At 41.1% G+C, this 15,697-nt stretch overlaps 1 protein-coding gene across 10 annotated transcripts in view; it reads left to right on the forward strand.

Moving 5' to 3' along the window:
* Positions 1-15,697, forward strand: part of AAK1 (AP2 associated kinase 1) — a 168,163-nt gene that overhangs the window by 141,819 nt on the left and 10,647 nt on the right. For 5 of the 10 annotated variants that reach the window (XM_089923055.1, XM_089923057.1, XM_089923056.1 and 2 more), the window contains one exon: positions 10,216-10,326. The exons of 4 other annotated variants lie outside the window; for them this stretch is intronic. In XM_089923055.1, the coding sequence (XP_089779181.1) occupies positions 10,216-10,326 (111 nt within the window). Of the gene's footprint in view, positions 1-5,800; positions 5,903-6,969; positions 7,072-8,517; positions 8,629-10,215; positions 10,327-15,697 lie in introns of all 10 variants that reach the window. One more of the 10 variants, XM_030763213.2, reaches the window with a different exon arrangement.

Here is a 15,697-nt window from a genome sequence, read left to right on the forward strand (position 1 = left end):
GATTCGGGGGCTCTGGCTCACTCAGGCCAGGGGGAGGGAGGGGCACGGAGTGCAGGGTGAGCCTGCGGCGGCAGCGGCCGGCGGGACGTTGCACCAGCCTGAGGCGCGCCGTGCGTTCTCCCGGGGAAGTTGTCCCTGGATCCCGGGACCCTGGCAGTGGCGGGCTGCACAGTCTCCTGGGAGGGGAGGTGTGTAGAGTGACCTGTGCTTGCACACAGGCTTCTTGGTGGCTGCAGCAGCAGCCTTAGCGTCCCATGCCCGTCTCTGGGGTCCGCGCTTTTGGCCTCGGCTCACGCCCGTCTTTGGAGCTCCTTTAAGTAGCGGTCTTAATCCCCTCTCCTCGCGCACCAGGAAACACAGAGGCAAGAAAAAGTCTCTTGCCTCTTCGGCAGCTCCAGACTTTTTCCCGGACTCCCTCCCGGCCAGCCATGGCGCACTAACCCCCTTCAGGCTGTGTTCACACCGCCAAGCCCATTCCTCTCCCTGCGATCCGACTGAAGCCCGAGCCTCAGCTCCCAGCCCCCGCCCGCCCCGGCGGGTGAGCAGACACGCCTCTCGGGCTGGTGAGTGCTGGTCAGCACTGATCCTGTGTTTGGGAATCTCTCTGCTCTGCCCTCCGCACCCCTGTTGCTGTGCTCTCCTCCGCGGCTCCGAAGCTTCCCCCCTCCGCCACCCGCAGTCTTCGCCCGCGAAGGGGCTTCTAGTGTGTGGAAACCTTTGCTCCTTCACAGCTCCCTCCCACTGGTGCAGGTCTCGTTCCTATTCTTTTGTCTCTGTTTTTTCTTTTTTCTTTCGCCCTACCCAGGTACATGGGGAGTTTTTTGCCTTTTGGGAGGTCTGAGGTCTTCTGCCAGCGTTCAGCGGGTGTTTTGTAGGAGCTGTTCCACGTGTAGATGTATTACTGATGTATTTGTGGGGAGGAAGGTGATCTCCGCGTCTTACTCTTCCGCCATCTTGAAGCTCTTCCTACTTTTATCCTTTAGCTCATCTGTATTTCCCAGATTTTATACAATAAACATGTATTATTTTTACACTAAGGTAGAAAACAATTGCAGTTTGTTCTTTTCTCAAATGAGGAGCAAGCTTCGATATTCCCCCACCTCGTCACCCTGTTCTCCTGGCCACTCACGTCTGGGCTGAGTTTGCACGTTGAACAGCTCTCTGCATTTCCCAAAACCTGTCACCTTGAGGCCACGCATTTTAGCTCCTGTCCATGTCACTGAGTAGCCCTCCAGGTGTTCTTCCCTGCCATCAGTACCAGTTCAGAGTTCCAGTGTCATCATTAAGCAGTCCATCTTCTAAGCCGCCAGTTTGTACTTCCTGTTTTTCCCCTCACACTGGATGATTGAACTTTTAGAGGTGGACAGCATCTTTACATTTATCTTCATTTTATCAATAAGAAAACTTAGATACAGAGAGAAACAGTGATTTGCCCAAAGTGCCACATAGACTTAGTGCAGAACCCAGGTCCCCTGGCTTTCAGTACCTTTTCTTCCTCTACTAGACCACACTGCCTCCACCTCCCACTTGACTTTATTCAAGGAATTTTGCTTATTCTGTTCTCATACCAAGGCATTTGAGTAAAATCTAGAACTTCACCTGCCTTCACTACCTAGTCTCAAGCATCTGTGGCCGGCTGACCTATCTAGTCCTCTTACTTAAAGGAGATGTTAATCCTCTTTTATGGGCTAAGTACTTCAATTTATATGCACATGTATACACATTAATTCTGATAAATATGCCCATTTAATCCTAAAAGCCCTTTAAAGTAGTTCCTATCCTCTGTTTACAGGTGAGAAACTGATGCCTAGAAAAGTTAGGTAACTTAACTAACTTATAAACTCAGGCCCTTTGACTCTTTCATGTTGCTTATTCATTTGGGAGGATTTTGCAGACCCCAAATGAAAATGTATAGCATCACAATAAAAGATTAAATGTTTCTCAGGAGGATTAAATCATTGCAAAATACAATTTATGAAGTATTTCTGGTTTTCGTTCGTCTGTCACTCTGTATAATTGAGAATTAGTGTGTGTCTTTGTACGTTTCAGGTATGAACTGTCCTAGAAGATATGTTTTGTTTTTGCATCCAGAGAAGCCATTTCCCGTGATTCAAGTAAAATTTTAAAAGTCTTTGTTCATTATGTAGCAACAAGTCTCGTCATACGTGTAGAACTTGATCAAGGTTTTGGATCATAAAGAACACTTCCTGCATAGTTTCCTAAATTCACCACCTCTTCTCTGCTCTTTCCCACCCCGGCATCATGTTACATGGCCTCAGAGAGTTTTTATAAAAATGTGAGAGAGAGGCCAGAATTCATAAAAGGAAGGATATCAAAGCCAGACCTTGATGCACCTGGGAGGCCTCCAGGCTGTGATTTAGAGACTGTCAGCCTCCTGTACCTCCCATTACAATCTTTCCCTCCCATTACAATCTGTCCTCACATTCTTCATTTACAGTGACCAAAAATGACCAGTAATAGCTTAAAATTTATCTTCTAAGAGTCTGTACACTTTAAAGCAATCAAAGCCTTAGTTAAACCAGGAGATTGAATCTCTATACATAAAGCTCTGGGTCCTAGTCCTGGCTACCTCTGTGGCTTACTTGCTGTAAGATCTTAGGCAAGTTACTTCACCTCTCTGGAGCTGTTTCCCCATCTGCAAATGAGAAGGCTAATTGGATAAGATCTAAAGTTCCTTCCAGTGTTAACATACCTTTTATAACTTGACCATTGTGCATGGTACCATGTCTGTGTGAAAACACTTTCTCCTCTGGTTATGGAGCTAAGCACACCCTGTAGGCAGCATGTGGAGGAAACGTTGAAAGTCAAGTCCAGGCTCTACCATGTCCCATCTGTGACTTTGGGCAAGTCACGCATTCTCACGTTTTCTGATGTCCACTCTCAACTGTATCAGTATTCCCAAACCCAGGTTTTTTTGTGAATGATGAAAATGTTTGACACTGAACTCTACAAATGCAAGTGACACCCATTGTTATAATAGCACCTGGGGGTCAGTACTGAGTAACCAACAGCCGCAAGAGCCCCGGGAGTGAAAGAAACCATTTTTGCACAGGCTGCCGACGTGACTTATGCAGCAGCCCTGGACTCTCACTTCTGTTTTCCTGCCTGATGTTACTCTGACCCCTGGCTCCTCCCTCCCACAGTTCTAAGATTTGAATATTCCTAAGCAACACTGACCATCCAGATTATCTGTGTGAGCAGCCTGTTACTTCGAGGTTTGGTCAGAAAAGAATGTGGCAGTTTACCCCAACCCCACCCCATTCCATCTTACGATACAACACAGGTACCCACGCATGCACGCACATACCCTTTTACCCTCATGCTTTCTGCTAATGGCTAATTTTAAAAATCAGATTCTTGTTGAAGGACCTGCTTTTTTGCCATTGATCCCCTGTTCTCCCCACCTCCCCAGTGAAGCCAAAAGGCAGAGATTTGACAGAGGACGAGAAGGAACCAGGAACTGGGGACACAGAAATTAAGAAGAGACCTTCCCTGCCTTCAGGGCTGCTGGAGAAGCGAAAGCACAGTGTTCCAGAAAGTTCCTAATGTGGCAGGGAGGGTGGAGAAAGGCTTAGAGATGATGTTTGAGTGACTAATACAAAAAGGTTAGGGGGAGGTGTCTGTATTTTACAGATAAGGAGATCTGTTTCAGGAACTGCCCCAGGGTCACACCCAGTCACTGGAGAGGCCAAGACAAACTGCTGTATGAAAAACAAGTAATGTTGGGGCCTTTACTTTTTATCCATTGCTTCACAAGATTGCAAATATCTGAGTGCTAAAAGGATAGAAGATCATTACTTTTTTTTTTTTTTTTTAAGTGAGAGAACCTTTCGGGGTGGGGGGAATAAAACAAAAGCTAGTGTTCAGAATAATGAAAAATCAGACTTTTGGGGAAAACCATCTTACTTTTGCCAGTATGCTGAAAATTGTCCAAGATATTTTAAACATCTTTTCTTATAATGTCATGTACAGTTCAAGATTAGTGCTGATGTTATTACACTTGTATACTTGGTTAGAACGCTGTTTTTTTTTCCCTGCTGATGAGACGCTGCTTTCTTCCTTCCTTCCTTCCTTCCTTCCTTCAATAAAAATTAGGTATAAATGAGATATGTAGCATATTGGTATTTAATTCAAAGATAGCCACATGTTATACATTTCAAAGATGGTAAATTGGCTTCACGTATAAAAATGGCTTTTCCTGCAGTATGTTAATTGTACCAAAGCAAATTATCTTGCCAAGATGCTAAAATCCATTATTTTGTTTCATCTGTGTAGTTATAGATCACCTAGATTACAGATCACCTGAAATTTGGTTTCTATCCCTCAGTGAATATCTATTTCATCTTTGCTTATCTTGATTCCTGATAGCCTAGAAGAATACAGATTCATTAAAATGTTATACACACATACTTGAACTTTGCATTTCTTTTTCTCAGACATTTTAAAAAAAATTCTAGCTTTATCTTAAAGGCAGTTTGTTTTTGTGATAGAAAAAACATTGTTGACAGGCCTTTAACTGGGCAAATTATAGAACGTATGTGGTCTCAGTCTCTTTGTAAGTAAAAGGAAGTATGAGCTCTTAATTCCCTTCTTTCTGTAAGAGTCTATGATTCATTACTTTGTGTCAAGTTAATGCTCTGCTTTTTTTTTTAATTACTTGAGAAACTTTATTTTAATGCTCTACTTTTAATAGGTTCCAGGTAGAGAGTTGTTGATGGATCGGGCTAAAGAGTTGTCTTGGAAGGATCCTTAATGTGTCCATGTTATCACACATTAAGTGATCAGGTGTGACAAATCTGGTGGCTTCTCGTGTCCTTTTGTTTTTTTAGCCAGAAGACATCAAAAGTAATCCATCTGCAGGCTTAGGTGAATTTTGTGAGATCTGACAGTTTAATAATAAGAGTATACCAGGGGTGTCACAAGCTCTCGGTTGGCAGACAATAAATGATTGTTAAAGTTAACTTAGGTGTGGTTTCATTGCTTCTCTTGGTGAGTCATAAACCATTTCTAAATGCAAGACCAAAAAAAAAAAAAAAGAGAGAGATTCAAAACTAAGCCCAGGAAGAGATATGAATACACAAAGACTTCTATGCATATGTTTATGGAAGCTTTATTTTTAATAGCTAAAAGCTGGAAATAACCAAATATCCGTCAGCTGATGAATGAGTCAACAAAATGTGGTCCATTCATACAGTGAAACACTACTCAGCAATAAAACAAACTACTGATGTATGCCACAACATGGAGGAATCTCAGGAACGTTATGCTAAATGAAGGACATCAGAAAAGACTACATACTATGTAGGAAATGGTAGAAAAAGCAAAGCTATAAGGACAGAAAGCAGATGAGTTGCTGCCAGCATCTAGGGGTAAGAGGAAGGCATTGACTAGAGAGGGGCACAAGGGCCCTTTTTGGGGTGATGGAAATGTTCTACATCATTATTTCCGTGGTGCTTATGTGTACATTTGTCAAAATACATCAAATTGTACACTTAAAATCGGTGGCCTTTATTCAGTGTAAATTATACCACAAATTTAAAAACAAACTTAGGGCAGCATCTTGAATGTCTTACAAAGTGACTACTTCATTTGGGGAAATAATCATTTTTAAACTTTGAGAGCCTATTTTTAACAAGATACTAGCAGTATTTGTTTTTATGCTGAATCTATGTAAAATTTTGACCCCTAAAATGTGTTTGTATAGAAAATGGTAAACGATCAGCTTACTTGAATATCTCATTGCATTTTTGCTTTCTCTTTACTTCTCTGCCCAACCTAGAAAAACTAATCGAGGGACTCAAATCTCCTGACACTTCTCTTCTGCTCCCTGACCTCTTGCCTATGACAGATCCTTTTGGTAGCACTTCTGATGCTGTAATTGGTAAAGTCATCATCTCTGTTTCTTCAGTCATGCATGATATGTGTGTCTGTTTCAAAAATGGCAACTAACTGGTTAACAGATTCCCTACTGAGTATAGCCCTGCTGAGGAGCGGAAATGCCACGAAGCCTCCTGGTGTTGGAGTGATGCCTTGTGCTAACCCAGAAGCCAGGGCTGTTTAATCTCCCTTGTTATCGCCCCAAACGAAGTGTTATCTCTGCCTTTCAGCAGCACAGCGCCGTTATTTATTCTTGAAACACTGAGATTTCTAGAGTGAATCTCTTGTGAACTAAGGGGAATGTGGAAAAATTCACATTTCGTTACAAAAGCTTCATGAAAAAAGTTGGTTTCCAGGTGGACTTCACCTTTAGCAGATTCTTCTTTAGAAGGCCTCCGTATGTGCCAAGTGTCAGTAACTGAGAAAACATTTGCCCCACGTTGAGGCCCTATGAGTAGAATCCAGGGCAGGGGCTTGATCTGCTTGCTTTTACATTTTCTTGTGCTCCAGCCGCAAGGCAGGCAAGACCTATAAAATGTCCGGGGCCCCTGTACTACAGGAGCACAAAGTCCTAGAACTCAGAAATGCTATGACCCTTCAGAGAGATGTTCCTCCAGCTGGGGCATGTCACATGGTAAAGAGTACCTCCAGCTACAGCATGGCATGGGATTTGAGGTGGACTAGTGGCCTCTGCAAGGCACAGAGCATGTTTGGCCCCAAGTTTATCCCTTAAGCAAAGCACAATTACCAGAAGACATTAAGGTGCCTTTGAGCCTATGTCTTCTGACACGTAAGAGGTCTGCTTGAATGGCTCGCATTCAGCATTTATCTGTAAAAACTGAGAATCACCGAGACTAGCCACCGTGGTTCACCTTGCACGTGCCTGCTCTGTCAGTGAAGCCCAGACACTCGAAGCAGCAGAAAGCAAGCAACTTACTGTGCTTTCCATCTTACCTGAGATGGGCATTTTAGAGACAAGCAGAAGAAAGCCTTCACAGAATCATCCAAGGAACCTTCTGATTACCTTTCCCTTACCCTTTCCTCTCCTCTCTTAATGCTCTGTTACAAAAGAAAAAGCTGATGTTGCTGTTGAGAGTCTGATACCAGGACTGGAGCCCCCGGCGGCCCAGCGCCTCCCCTCTCAGACGGAATCTGTGACCTCAAACCGCACAGGTCAGTCAGGAGTCTCTGGGGCTGCAGGAACTGGTCAGTTCGGGGAGCCCTCGGAGTCAGGCTTTCCACCTGCGGCAGGTGGTCCTGGGCTTATTTCACAGCCTGGTTAGTTCCTCCTGGAATGGATGCTCTGTATCATTACAGCCCCAGCTTTAGATGTTGAGCGATGTGTTTCCTCACTAAAGAGTAGAGTACCTTTTTGGAGCCATGTTCTTTGTAGAGTGATACCTGGGCTTTCTTTGATTTCAGTCTGTCTTTATTGAAGATTTTTGTCACTGGTGGCGGGTTCCCTCTACTTCCTTAATTAAAGAACTCTGCTGAGTTGTAAGGATGCCCTTAACTCCTCCTGGGTACTGAGCAGTCTTTTGGATCTAACAATGTCAGTGATGTCCATGGGGGCTCGTGTTATGTGTGTTAACATTCTATTCCCAGCACAGAGCTTTAATCACATCTAGGTGATTTGCTATTAAATTGTAGGCAAAGTTGAAATCTTCCCTGGATCCATTCCTTAACTACAATTCCTTAAATACAGATTTGATAACCTTCATTTTTATTGAGTCCATAATTACCTTGATAAAAGCGTCCACTTTGCTCACTTGGAACAGAAACAATTAGAAGTCTAGGAAATATGAGAATAAACTCATCCAGGTTAAAAAAAAAAATGACACAGAAGACAATATGGTTCTTTTTCCTTGTGCTTACTTGGCTGTTTTCTCCTAGAAAACTCTCCCAGAAAACAATTTATGTGTTGAAATACTTGAACTCTGAATTTAATCTTCCTTCTGTTCCTTAACTAAAAGCAAAATCATGTGTTCCAAGGAGCAATTCAGATTTAAAGAATACTAATAAGAGACAAGATCATTCTATTTTGAATGGGGATTGGGTTGAGTTCTAAAAAAGTACTGCCTAATCATGCCATATTCTGCTAATAATAAGCCAGGGACAACCCCCTTCTTGTCAGCTTGGATACCTCATCTTATAGCAACTTTTTTCAGTGAATGTTTAGGGAAAGTTTAAGTGAAACTCTTTAGTTGCAAAGTCCTTTTTCCCAAATGGCATTTGCTGAGAACTGAGTTGCCAAAGTTTTATTGACATCCAAACCATTTACTTGCTTAACCAGCAACCTCTGAGCAAAAAAATTCTTCCATATTTATATATATCTGTTAAGAGAAGTTTAGAAATACATGTTTCTCTAGATGAAAATACAGGGTGCTTAACGGGTTTCTTTTGGTTTTCCTTCTCCCGCCTTGGCTTGTACGTATAATGTATTGGGTTGGCCAAAAAGTTCGTTCGGGTTTTTGTACGCGCTTACGGAAAGACCCGAACGAACTTTTTGGCCAACCCAATAAATGCAGTAACTTAAAGGCTAAGACCTAACCTCATGATATTGTTGTGTGTGCCATTTAATGCCATCACTGACCTGGGATGCTGTTAATCTGGACTCAGATTCTCTCACCGGGGAAGATTCCCTGATTGATTGCTCTCTGCTTTCTAACCCTACTACTGACCTTCTGGAAGAATTTGCCCCCATAGCGATCTCTGCTCCGGCCCATAAAGGTAAATGCTTTCCTCTTCTTGGGCCCACATGTATCCTTAGAGGAGAAGAACTGAGCAACTCCTGAGAATTTTCCTTGACAAAAGTCTTTGCTAGTGAAGTTTTTTATCCACCTCCTTAAGTGGAAAACTTGAGTTTGTACCCTTAGCCCCTGTGTTAAAGTTCCTCTCAGTAAGAATATTGAATAAGGCTGGGACAACAGACTGTGGAGATGTTGCTTTCTGGCAGTCACCTGGAATGCAGATATTCCATGCTTTCTATCAAAGACAGAGCTACATACCTTTGCAGTCAGCTCAGGGTTGAGTTGACTGTCCACTAACTGACTATAATTAGATACTTGTTGGCCTTAGAACTTAAAACTGTTTCATTAAATCAGATTTAAAGTTTTTTGATAGTGATCACTACAGTAAAGAAAAAAGCATCAGTCTTCAAAAGTCAGTCTCAAAGATTGAACTCGTAAAAGTTTTGAATTTTAGTTAACCTTTGAGTCATGATTAATTACTGGGTTTCTCTTTCTAATCTACTGTTTCCATTTCTTAGTCTTGGGTTAATACTGGTTTGAAATTCTGAGGGACAGAGGTAGCTTGAATTGAGTGCTATTCAGTGAGTAGTTCATGAGAGTGACAGGCACTATGCCTGGCTTACCGTACGCAGGCATTCACTAAACTTTCTGGGCTTAGATAGTGAATGTGGTTTTCTGGAAGGAGCAAATACATATTAAAGGAACAGCTTGTAAGTCCTTTCTGAAGGAAATTTAGGAAGGAAGCCTCCCTGAGATGACTAAAAAATAATTAGCCTTTGGTTTGCAATGGTAATAGCTGAGTTTTTGTTTTTACCCTTAATAGCATTAAAATGACCATGTTTTTATAGAGCGTGTAGAGAGAAGTTACCTATTTAGCCAATTATGTCTGACAGGAGTGTGTCAGCAGCAATGAGTAATTACAGAGAAACATCACTTGCAAAATAGGTGCTCAGCTAGCACTTGCTTGTAGAATGGAGAAGAACTTCTAGTAAACTTCAGCTTGAAATCTCAGTGCAAGTGATCTTCTGCCCCAACGTTACTGGGGCATCAGTGTTTGAGTGTCTTTTTTCCCAGTCACAGGGCAGTGAGTTCTTTCAGAAGTATTCTGTTTGCCTTGTATACACTGGTTACTTCTTAAAGGGTGACTGATTATCTCCACGCTGCCCTTGTTTTTTGAGTGTTTCTGAATATTGTTAGTCCGGCCTCTGTTTGCTCAATAAAGAAGATAAATGACTAAATCCCGTGCCTTTGTGAATTACTGACGGTGAAGAGATATCTCACAATAGCTACATTTAATGGCCTTATAGAGGTAGGGAGAATTCTTCCTATAACACTTCTCCCTTCTCATTTATGGAAGTCTTAACACGGCCAGCTCTGAAGCATTTTTCCCTATTTCCCCAAGTTTTCCAGCTTTACTACTTTTATTTCAACTCAGGAAAATAAGCATTTTCATCTTTAAAAACAACAGTGATTGTACAGTTGGGAACTGTGTGCCTCTTATGTATTCTCTCATTTGCTAATCTCTACCTCTGTTGTTTCTGCTTGTGTACTTGCATTCTGTATTAAGCTGCGGAAGATAGTAATCTCATCTCAGGTTTTGATGTCCCTGAGGGCTCGGACAAGGTGGCAGAAGATGAGTTTGACCCTATTCCTGTATTGATAACCAAAAACCCACAAGGTAAGAAAGAGAGGATGGGGAAAAGAGGAGAGTTTGACATCAGCTCTCTTCAAAATAGTAATGTACCTAATCTACAAGGTGTGTGTGGGGGAGGAAGCATCAACATTTAATGAAGGAAATTGGGGGTAATAACAATCATTATGGGCTGGACCAGTGTAGATAGATGGAGACACAGGTAAAGGTACTAATATAGGTATCTTAAAGCATGACCATGGTGTTTATTTAGAGAGAAGAAAAGTAATATTTGACTAAAAGTAATAGTTTGACTAAAAGCTGGTTTTTACAAAGTGTCAAGCTAAAAATAAAGCGATCTTCAGTCAATGGAAACCTGAAGATATATATATATAAAAAAAACAACGCACAGGATATTTCTTATCATAATTAGAACAATCTGTAATAAATATTCTTCCCAAAGAGGTTAACAATGGTACTTTGATATCATTTGCATCTTTTGGACATTTGTGGAGCATGCTTTTTCTTCTTTGTTGTTTTAAAATCATTTGACCATGCCATAAAACACTGAATTGCCCTAAGACCATATATATACACACACATATATATATACACACATATACACACGTATATATACACATATATATAGGTGTTATTTACATTTATTTTCTACGCTCAAAAACCCAAAGCTGTTTTGTTTTTTTTTAACATCTTTATTGTAGTATAATTGCTTTACAGTGTTGTGTTAGTTACCGCTGTATAACAAAGTGAATCAGCTATACATATACACATATTCCCATATCCCCTCCCTCTTGCATCTCCCTCCCACCCTCCCTATCCCATCCCCCATCTATATATTTTTAAACCATGTTTTTATTACAGTAGTCTTAATAACCAATTCCTCCCCAAATCAAAAATTACGGATTTTTACTTTACAGGGAAATGAGTTGATGTTATCAGGAAGTTAGTGTACAGCCAGCAGTTCTCAGGCAAAATAGCTATTCATTTGAAAATAGCATCCTCTTTGCAAGGTCTCCTGCCTACAGTAGGGTATACACACAGTGCTTGAACGTTTGGTGGGAGGTGGTGGATCGCTAATTTATATGTTTAAAAATTAACATCTAAGAGTTTGCAAAATGTAAATTGTTGTTTCTCTAGGGTGTTTTGGTTTGTTTTGTTTCTCCTTTGCTTGTTCTGCACATCTAAACCCTAACCCTCTGTGTTTTGTACTGAATTCCTATCTCTCCACTTCCAGGTGGGCACTCTAGAAACAGCAGTGGGAGCTCTGAGTCCAGTCTTCCCAACCTAGCCAGGTCTTTACTGCTGGTGGATCAGCTCATAGACCTGTAGCCGTGGCCCAGTAGCAGATGCAGTTCTGTAACCTTCATACCGTAATATACGTTTTCATTACAGAGTTAAAAGAAAATGATTTTTTTTTTAATCTGCAAATAAGGGGCCTTCTAGCCCTAATCTCCTACTACCCCTTGCCTTCTCCCATAGAGATGATAAGGAAAGAAAACCACTTTGGCCCTCCAGATACTCCTTGGCCAGCTCCTCTCTGTTAGTTTGCTGTGTTTTCTCATTACCCTTCTTCAATAGCATTATCTTAAATCAAACGCTAGATGCCATGAGCTTCACCTCTGCTGGAATCGACTCCACCAAAAGCTTAACTGTAACTGAAACTAGTGAATTGACACCTTTGTCTCATTCTTGCTAGGAATGGCCTCCCAAATCAATCCTCCCAACCCCATCTCCTTTGGCCCGTTGCTGATGAATGTGTTTCTCTGTTTTTGCTTTTTATGCTGCTGCATTATCATGAGGACATGGCTTCTTCAGTTGGTCTTAACTCGAGGTAGTAACCTGGAGATGGGTGTGTGGTTTAAGAGAGGGTAAAACTGACTGATGGTATATGTTTGGAAAGAGAAATTGAGCCCAGCTCTAGCCAACCAACTTTGACCTTGTTTGATCGTAGACTTAGCCAAGGGATTTCACACCCCATGCAACCTGCCCAGCATTCGTCCAGCACTCTGGCTTCCATTGAACCGTGATTTCTCAGATCTGGAGACATGACTGCAAGTACTTGAGATCCTTGGATAAAATGTGTACATTATATAAATTCCAAGTATTGCCATTCCTTTTCGTGTTAACTGTCCCAAGCCGGGATCTCAGAATTAGACCAAAACCAGACAGTGGTGGTAATATGATACCTTTTATTAGAAGACTTTTCATGGGGGGGGGTGGATGGGGGAGGGGAAGGAATTGTAGCAGAAACAGATGTATTTTTCTTGTGATTTTTATTTTGAATCAAATATTGTAAATTGTGTATAAATGAAGACGCTGAATAGTTCTGTTTCCACTTGGCGTTTCAAGTCCGATATCAGGTGTCTGTACAGGGTTTTGATCTCTTTCCCTTGTATAACTAACTACGCAGCAATCCTACAGTGTAACATATGGAATCATTTTGAGTAGACTTGTGTGTTGCTATAAGCTTTCAGCAGGTCCTCTGTCTTTGTAGAATAAGCATGTTGTTTATTTTCAGATAATCAGAAATAAGTATGCTGACACACTAGGCACAGTTTGACTCGGGCTACTTACCTTTCTTTCTCTCTGATGTTTGAATTGAAGGATGCAGCCAATGAAATATGTTCAGTTGGTTTTCCTTGGCATCCTAGATTTAAAAAAACAAAACAAACCATAGTTTCTCACTAACCTTAGAATATTGTTCATAAAATAAATAAAGGCCCCTGCACTGATGTGACAACATGACTCATGGTCACCCTCTGTATATGTCCTTACTCACCGAAGTATATTTTTTTCCTTACATGCAAAGCAGTTTTATAGAATCACCCTTTTGAAAGAGGTAGGCACAGAGAACCCCATTTGGTTCTCTTCCTTGAGTGCCATTTTCATGGTCAGAAGGGAACCTCTTAGTTGATCAGATTTGTACCAATAAAATTCCAGGTCCATTGCTCATTTCCCTGTCTAGCACTTTTGTTCTTCTTCTTCACGTTTGCTCTTTAAGGGGGAAAGAAAGAAAGCTGAACAGCAACAACCGCCTGCAAAACCCTGTACCTTGGAGGTCAAGCTTTGACCCCAGCAATGTGAGAACAGCCTTTGAAAGGTATCAGAGGAAAAGTTGGAACCTTTCAGTCTTCCTTCTGACTTTAAGTACTTCCGTGTCAGCTGAAACTAGACACACTAAGTACAGGCCTCTGTTAGGATAATGGGTCATTTCCAAAATTGAGGGAGGCACAACCTACCTGCTGAGGGTTAAAAAAGATCCTCGGGCTTCCCTGGTGGTGCAGTGGTTGAGAGTCCGCCTGCCGATGCAGTGGACACGGGTTCGTGCCCCGGTCTGGGAAGATCCCACATGCCGCGGAGCGGCTGGGCCCGTGAGCCATGGCCGCTGAGCCTGCGTGTCCGGAGCCTGTGCTCCGCGACGGGAGAGGCCACAACAGTGAGAGGCCCGCGTACCGCAAAAAAAAAAAGATATCCTCGAAGAGCTCTCCATGATTGGAGAGCAGTGAAAATGGGACTTGGTTTGCCCCTTTATGGACAGGAATATTACTGAAGATCAAAATGGTATTCTTTTTCCCAGACATAGAAAGAATATATAAACTAATGAAAGAGATGTTTATTTTTAAATAAGAATAATGTTTTATGCCTGTGTTTTCCAGTTTGATTTTTTTTCATACATACATGTTAGAAATATAATGAAATATCTAGTTTCTCAATTTAATTGAAACCACGAAGAGTACAGTTTAGAAATTAGGTAAGTGTCTCTAAATTATTCCTTTCATGTATTACCCGTAATCACATTGAGATATATTATCTAGTCATTTGGCTCACTAAAGCTTAATGGAGAATGTTAATGAAAATGAATAGACTAGAAACAAGAGAGACTGGGTGGAGGAAGCCTGAGGGGGATAATGACATGAAATTATCTTGAGTTTATTCTTTAGGAGTAGGGCTTCAAAGGAGAGAACTATGTTTCTGCTAAGGAAGACATGTGAGTGACTTGATTAAAGGGACCTCTTTAGTTTATAGCATCATCCTTGAGCTAAAAGGGTTTATTTGAGATGAGTATAGTATGCTAATAATTGATAGAACTTTGAAACTGTAGACTGAGCTACAAGAGGGACCTTAGAGATTATTCTAGTCCATCCACTTCATTTCACAGATGTGGGACCTAAAGCAGGTGGTGGGAGAAGAGACCCGGGCAGGACAGGCCACCTGGGGGCTTGTCCTGACCTTTGCCAGTCCCTGGCCTAGTGGGGCTTCAGCAGGGGCTTCACTTCTTAGGGCTGCTCCTTACTGACAATGATGGGTTTGGACTAGATGGTTTTTAAGGTTATAGAATTCTAGGGTTCTAAGTATTTATTATGATGCTTCAGGAGGACTATGAAGGATTTATATAATCCTGATGTTCTTCAGTTATCTTCTGTAGCTCTTACTATTACTGTAGCAGTATTTACATTTTAGAGAATTACAATGGGCTTTCACTAACCCGGGTTGCTCTCTCTCTTAGTTATCTGAAGAGACCCATAAATCATCACAGAGTTTTGGACATAGATTTTCCTTTTTTTTAATATTACACACACGTATCTACCTATTCCAACAAAACAGTATCAGAAGATTTCAATTCTTTTAAACTGTATAATCGAGGACCTGCCATTTAAAAATGGACAAATAACTGTAAGCATATGTTTCTGATTTGCTTTTATTCTGACTGTGCATAAGTAGTACCTGTACCAGAAAACATCACAAATTGGATTTTTTTTCCCTTTACAGCATTCAGATAACTAGATCACCAAATTCAAGTCCCAGTGTTTTTAAAAGCACAGCCCTCAGAGGAGATAAGCTTTAAATGGACACTTCTAAATGTGATTATAATTAATGATTTCTTTAGCAGACGTATCAGAGTTGTGATACCTAATTGAGTGTTCCCTTCAAAGGCATCTGGTTTTACTTGGGAAACATACTTATTCTAATGATGCTGCCACCGTTTATGTTATTTTTGAAACTTCTCTCCTTAGAAATATTCAATACTATCAAGAAAGATAATAAAATATAAGAAAATCAGTTGTATTATCTAATTAGTATCGCTTTCAGCATCTGAAAGTAGCATGCTCTCTTTCTTGATCTTTTCCTACCACTCTTGGTTCTAAATAACATTTAGATGTTTCCAAAAAGCAAAATCACTCGCCTAAGCTGAAGAGTGGTTACTATTGAAGATAGTAAGAAGAATGAATAATTCACTGAAGATTCCCAGAGAGGACCTTATAATGGAATGTGACAACAATCAGTCTTAACTTCCTTAATATTCTGAATAAGGGAACTTATACGATTTCACCTGTCTTTAGTATGGTTTGGAAAATTGAAAGATAGGGGTTTTAAAATACCTCTGAAAGAGGTTGTC

This window comes from Delphinapterus leucas, chromosome 13, assembly GCF_059928025.1.
Source record: "Delphinapterus leucas isolate spDelLeu-1000000601 "Yukka" chromosome 13, BTC_Dleu_Yukka2, whole genome shotgun sequence".
Taxonomy (NCBI): domain Eukaryota; kingdom Metazoa; phylum Chordata; class Mammalia; order Artiodactyla; family Monodontidae; genus Delphinapterus; species Delphinapterus leucas.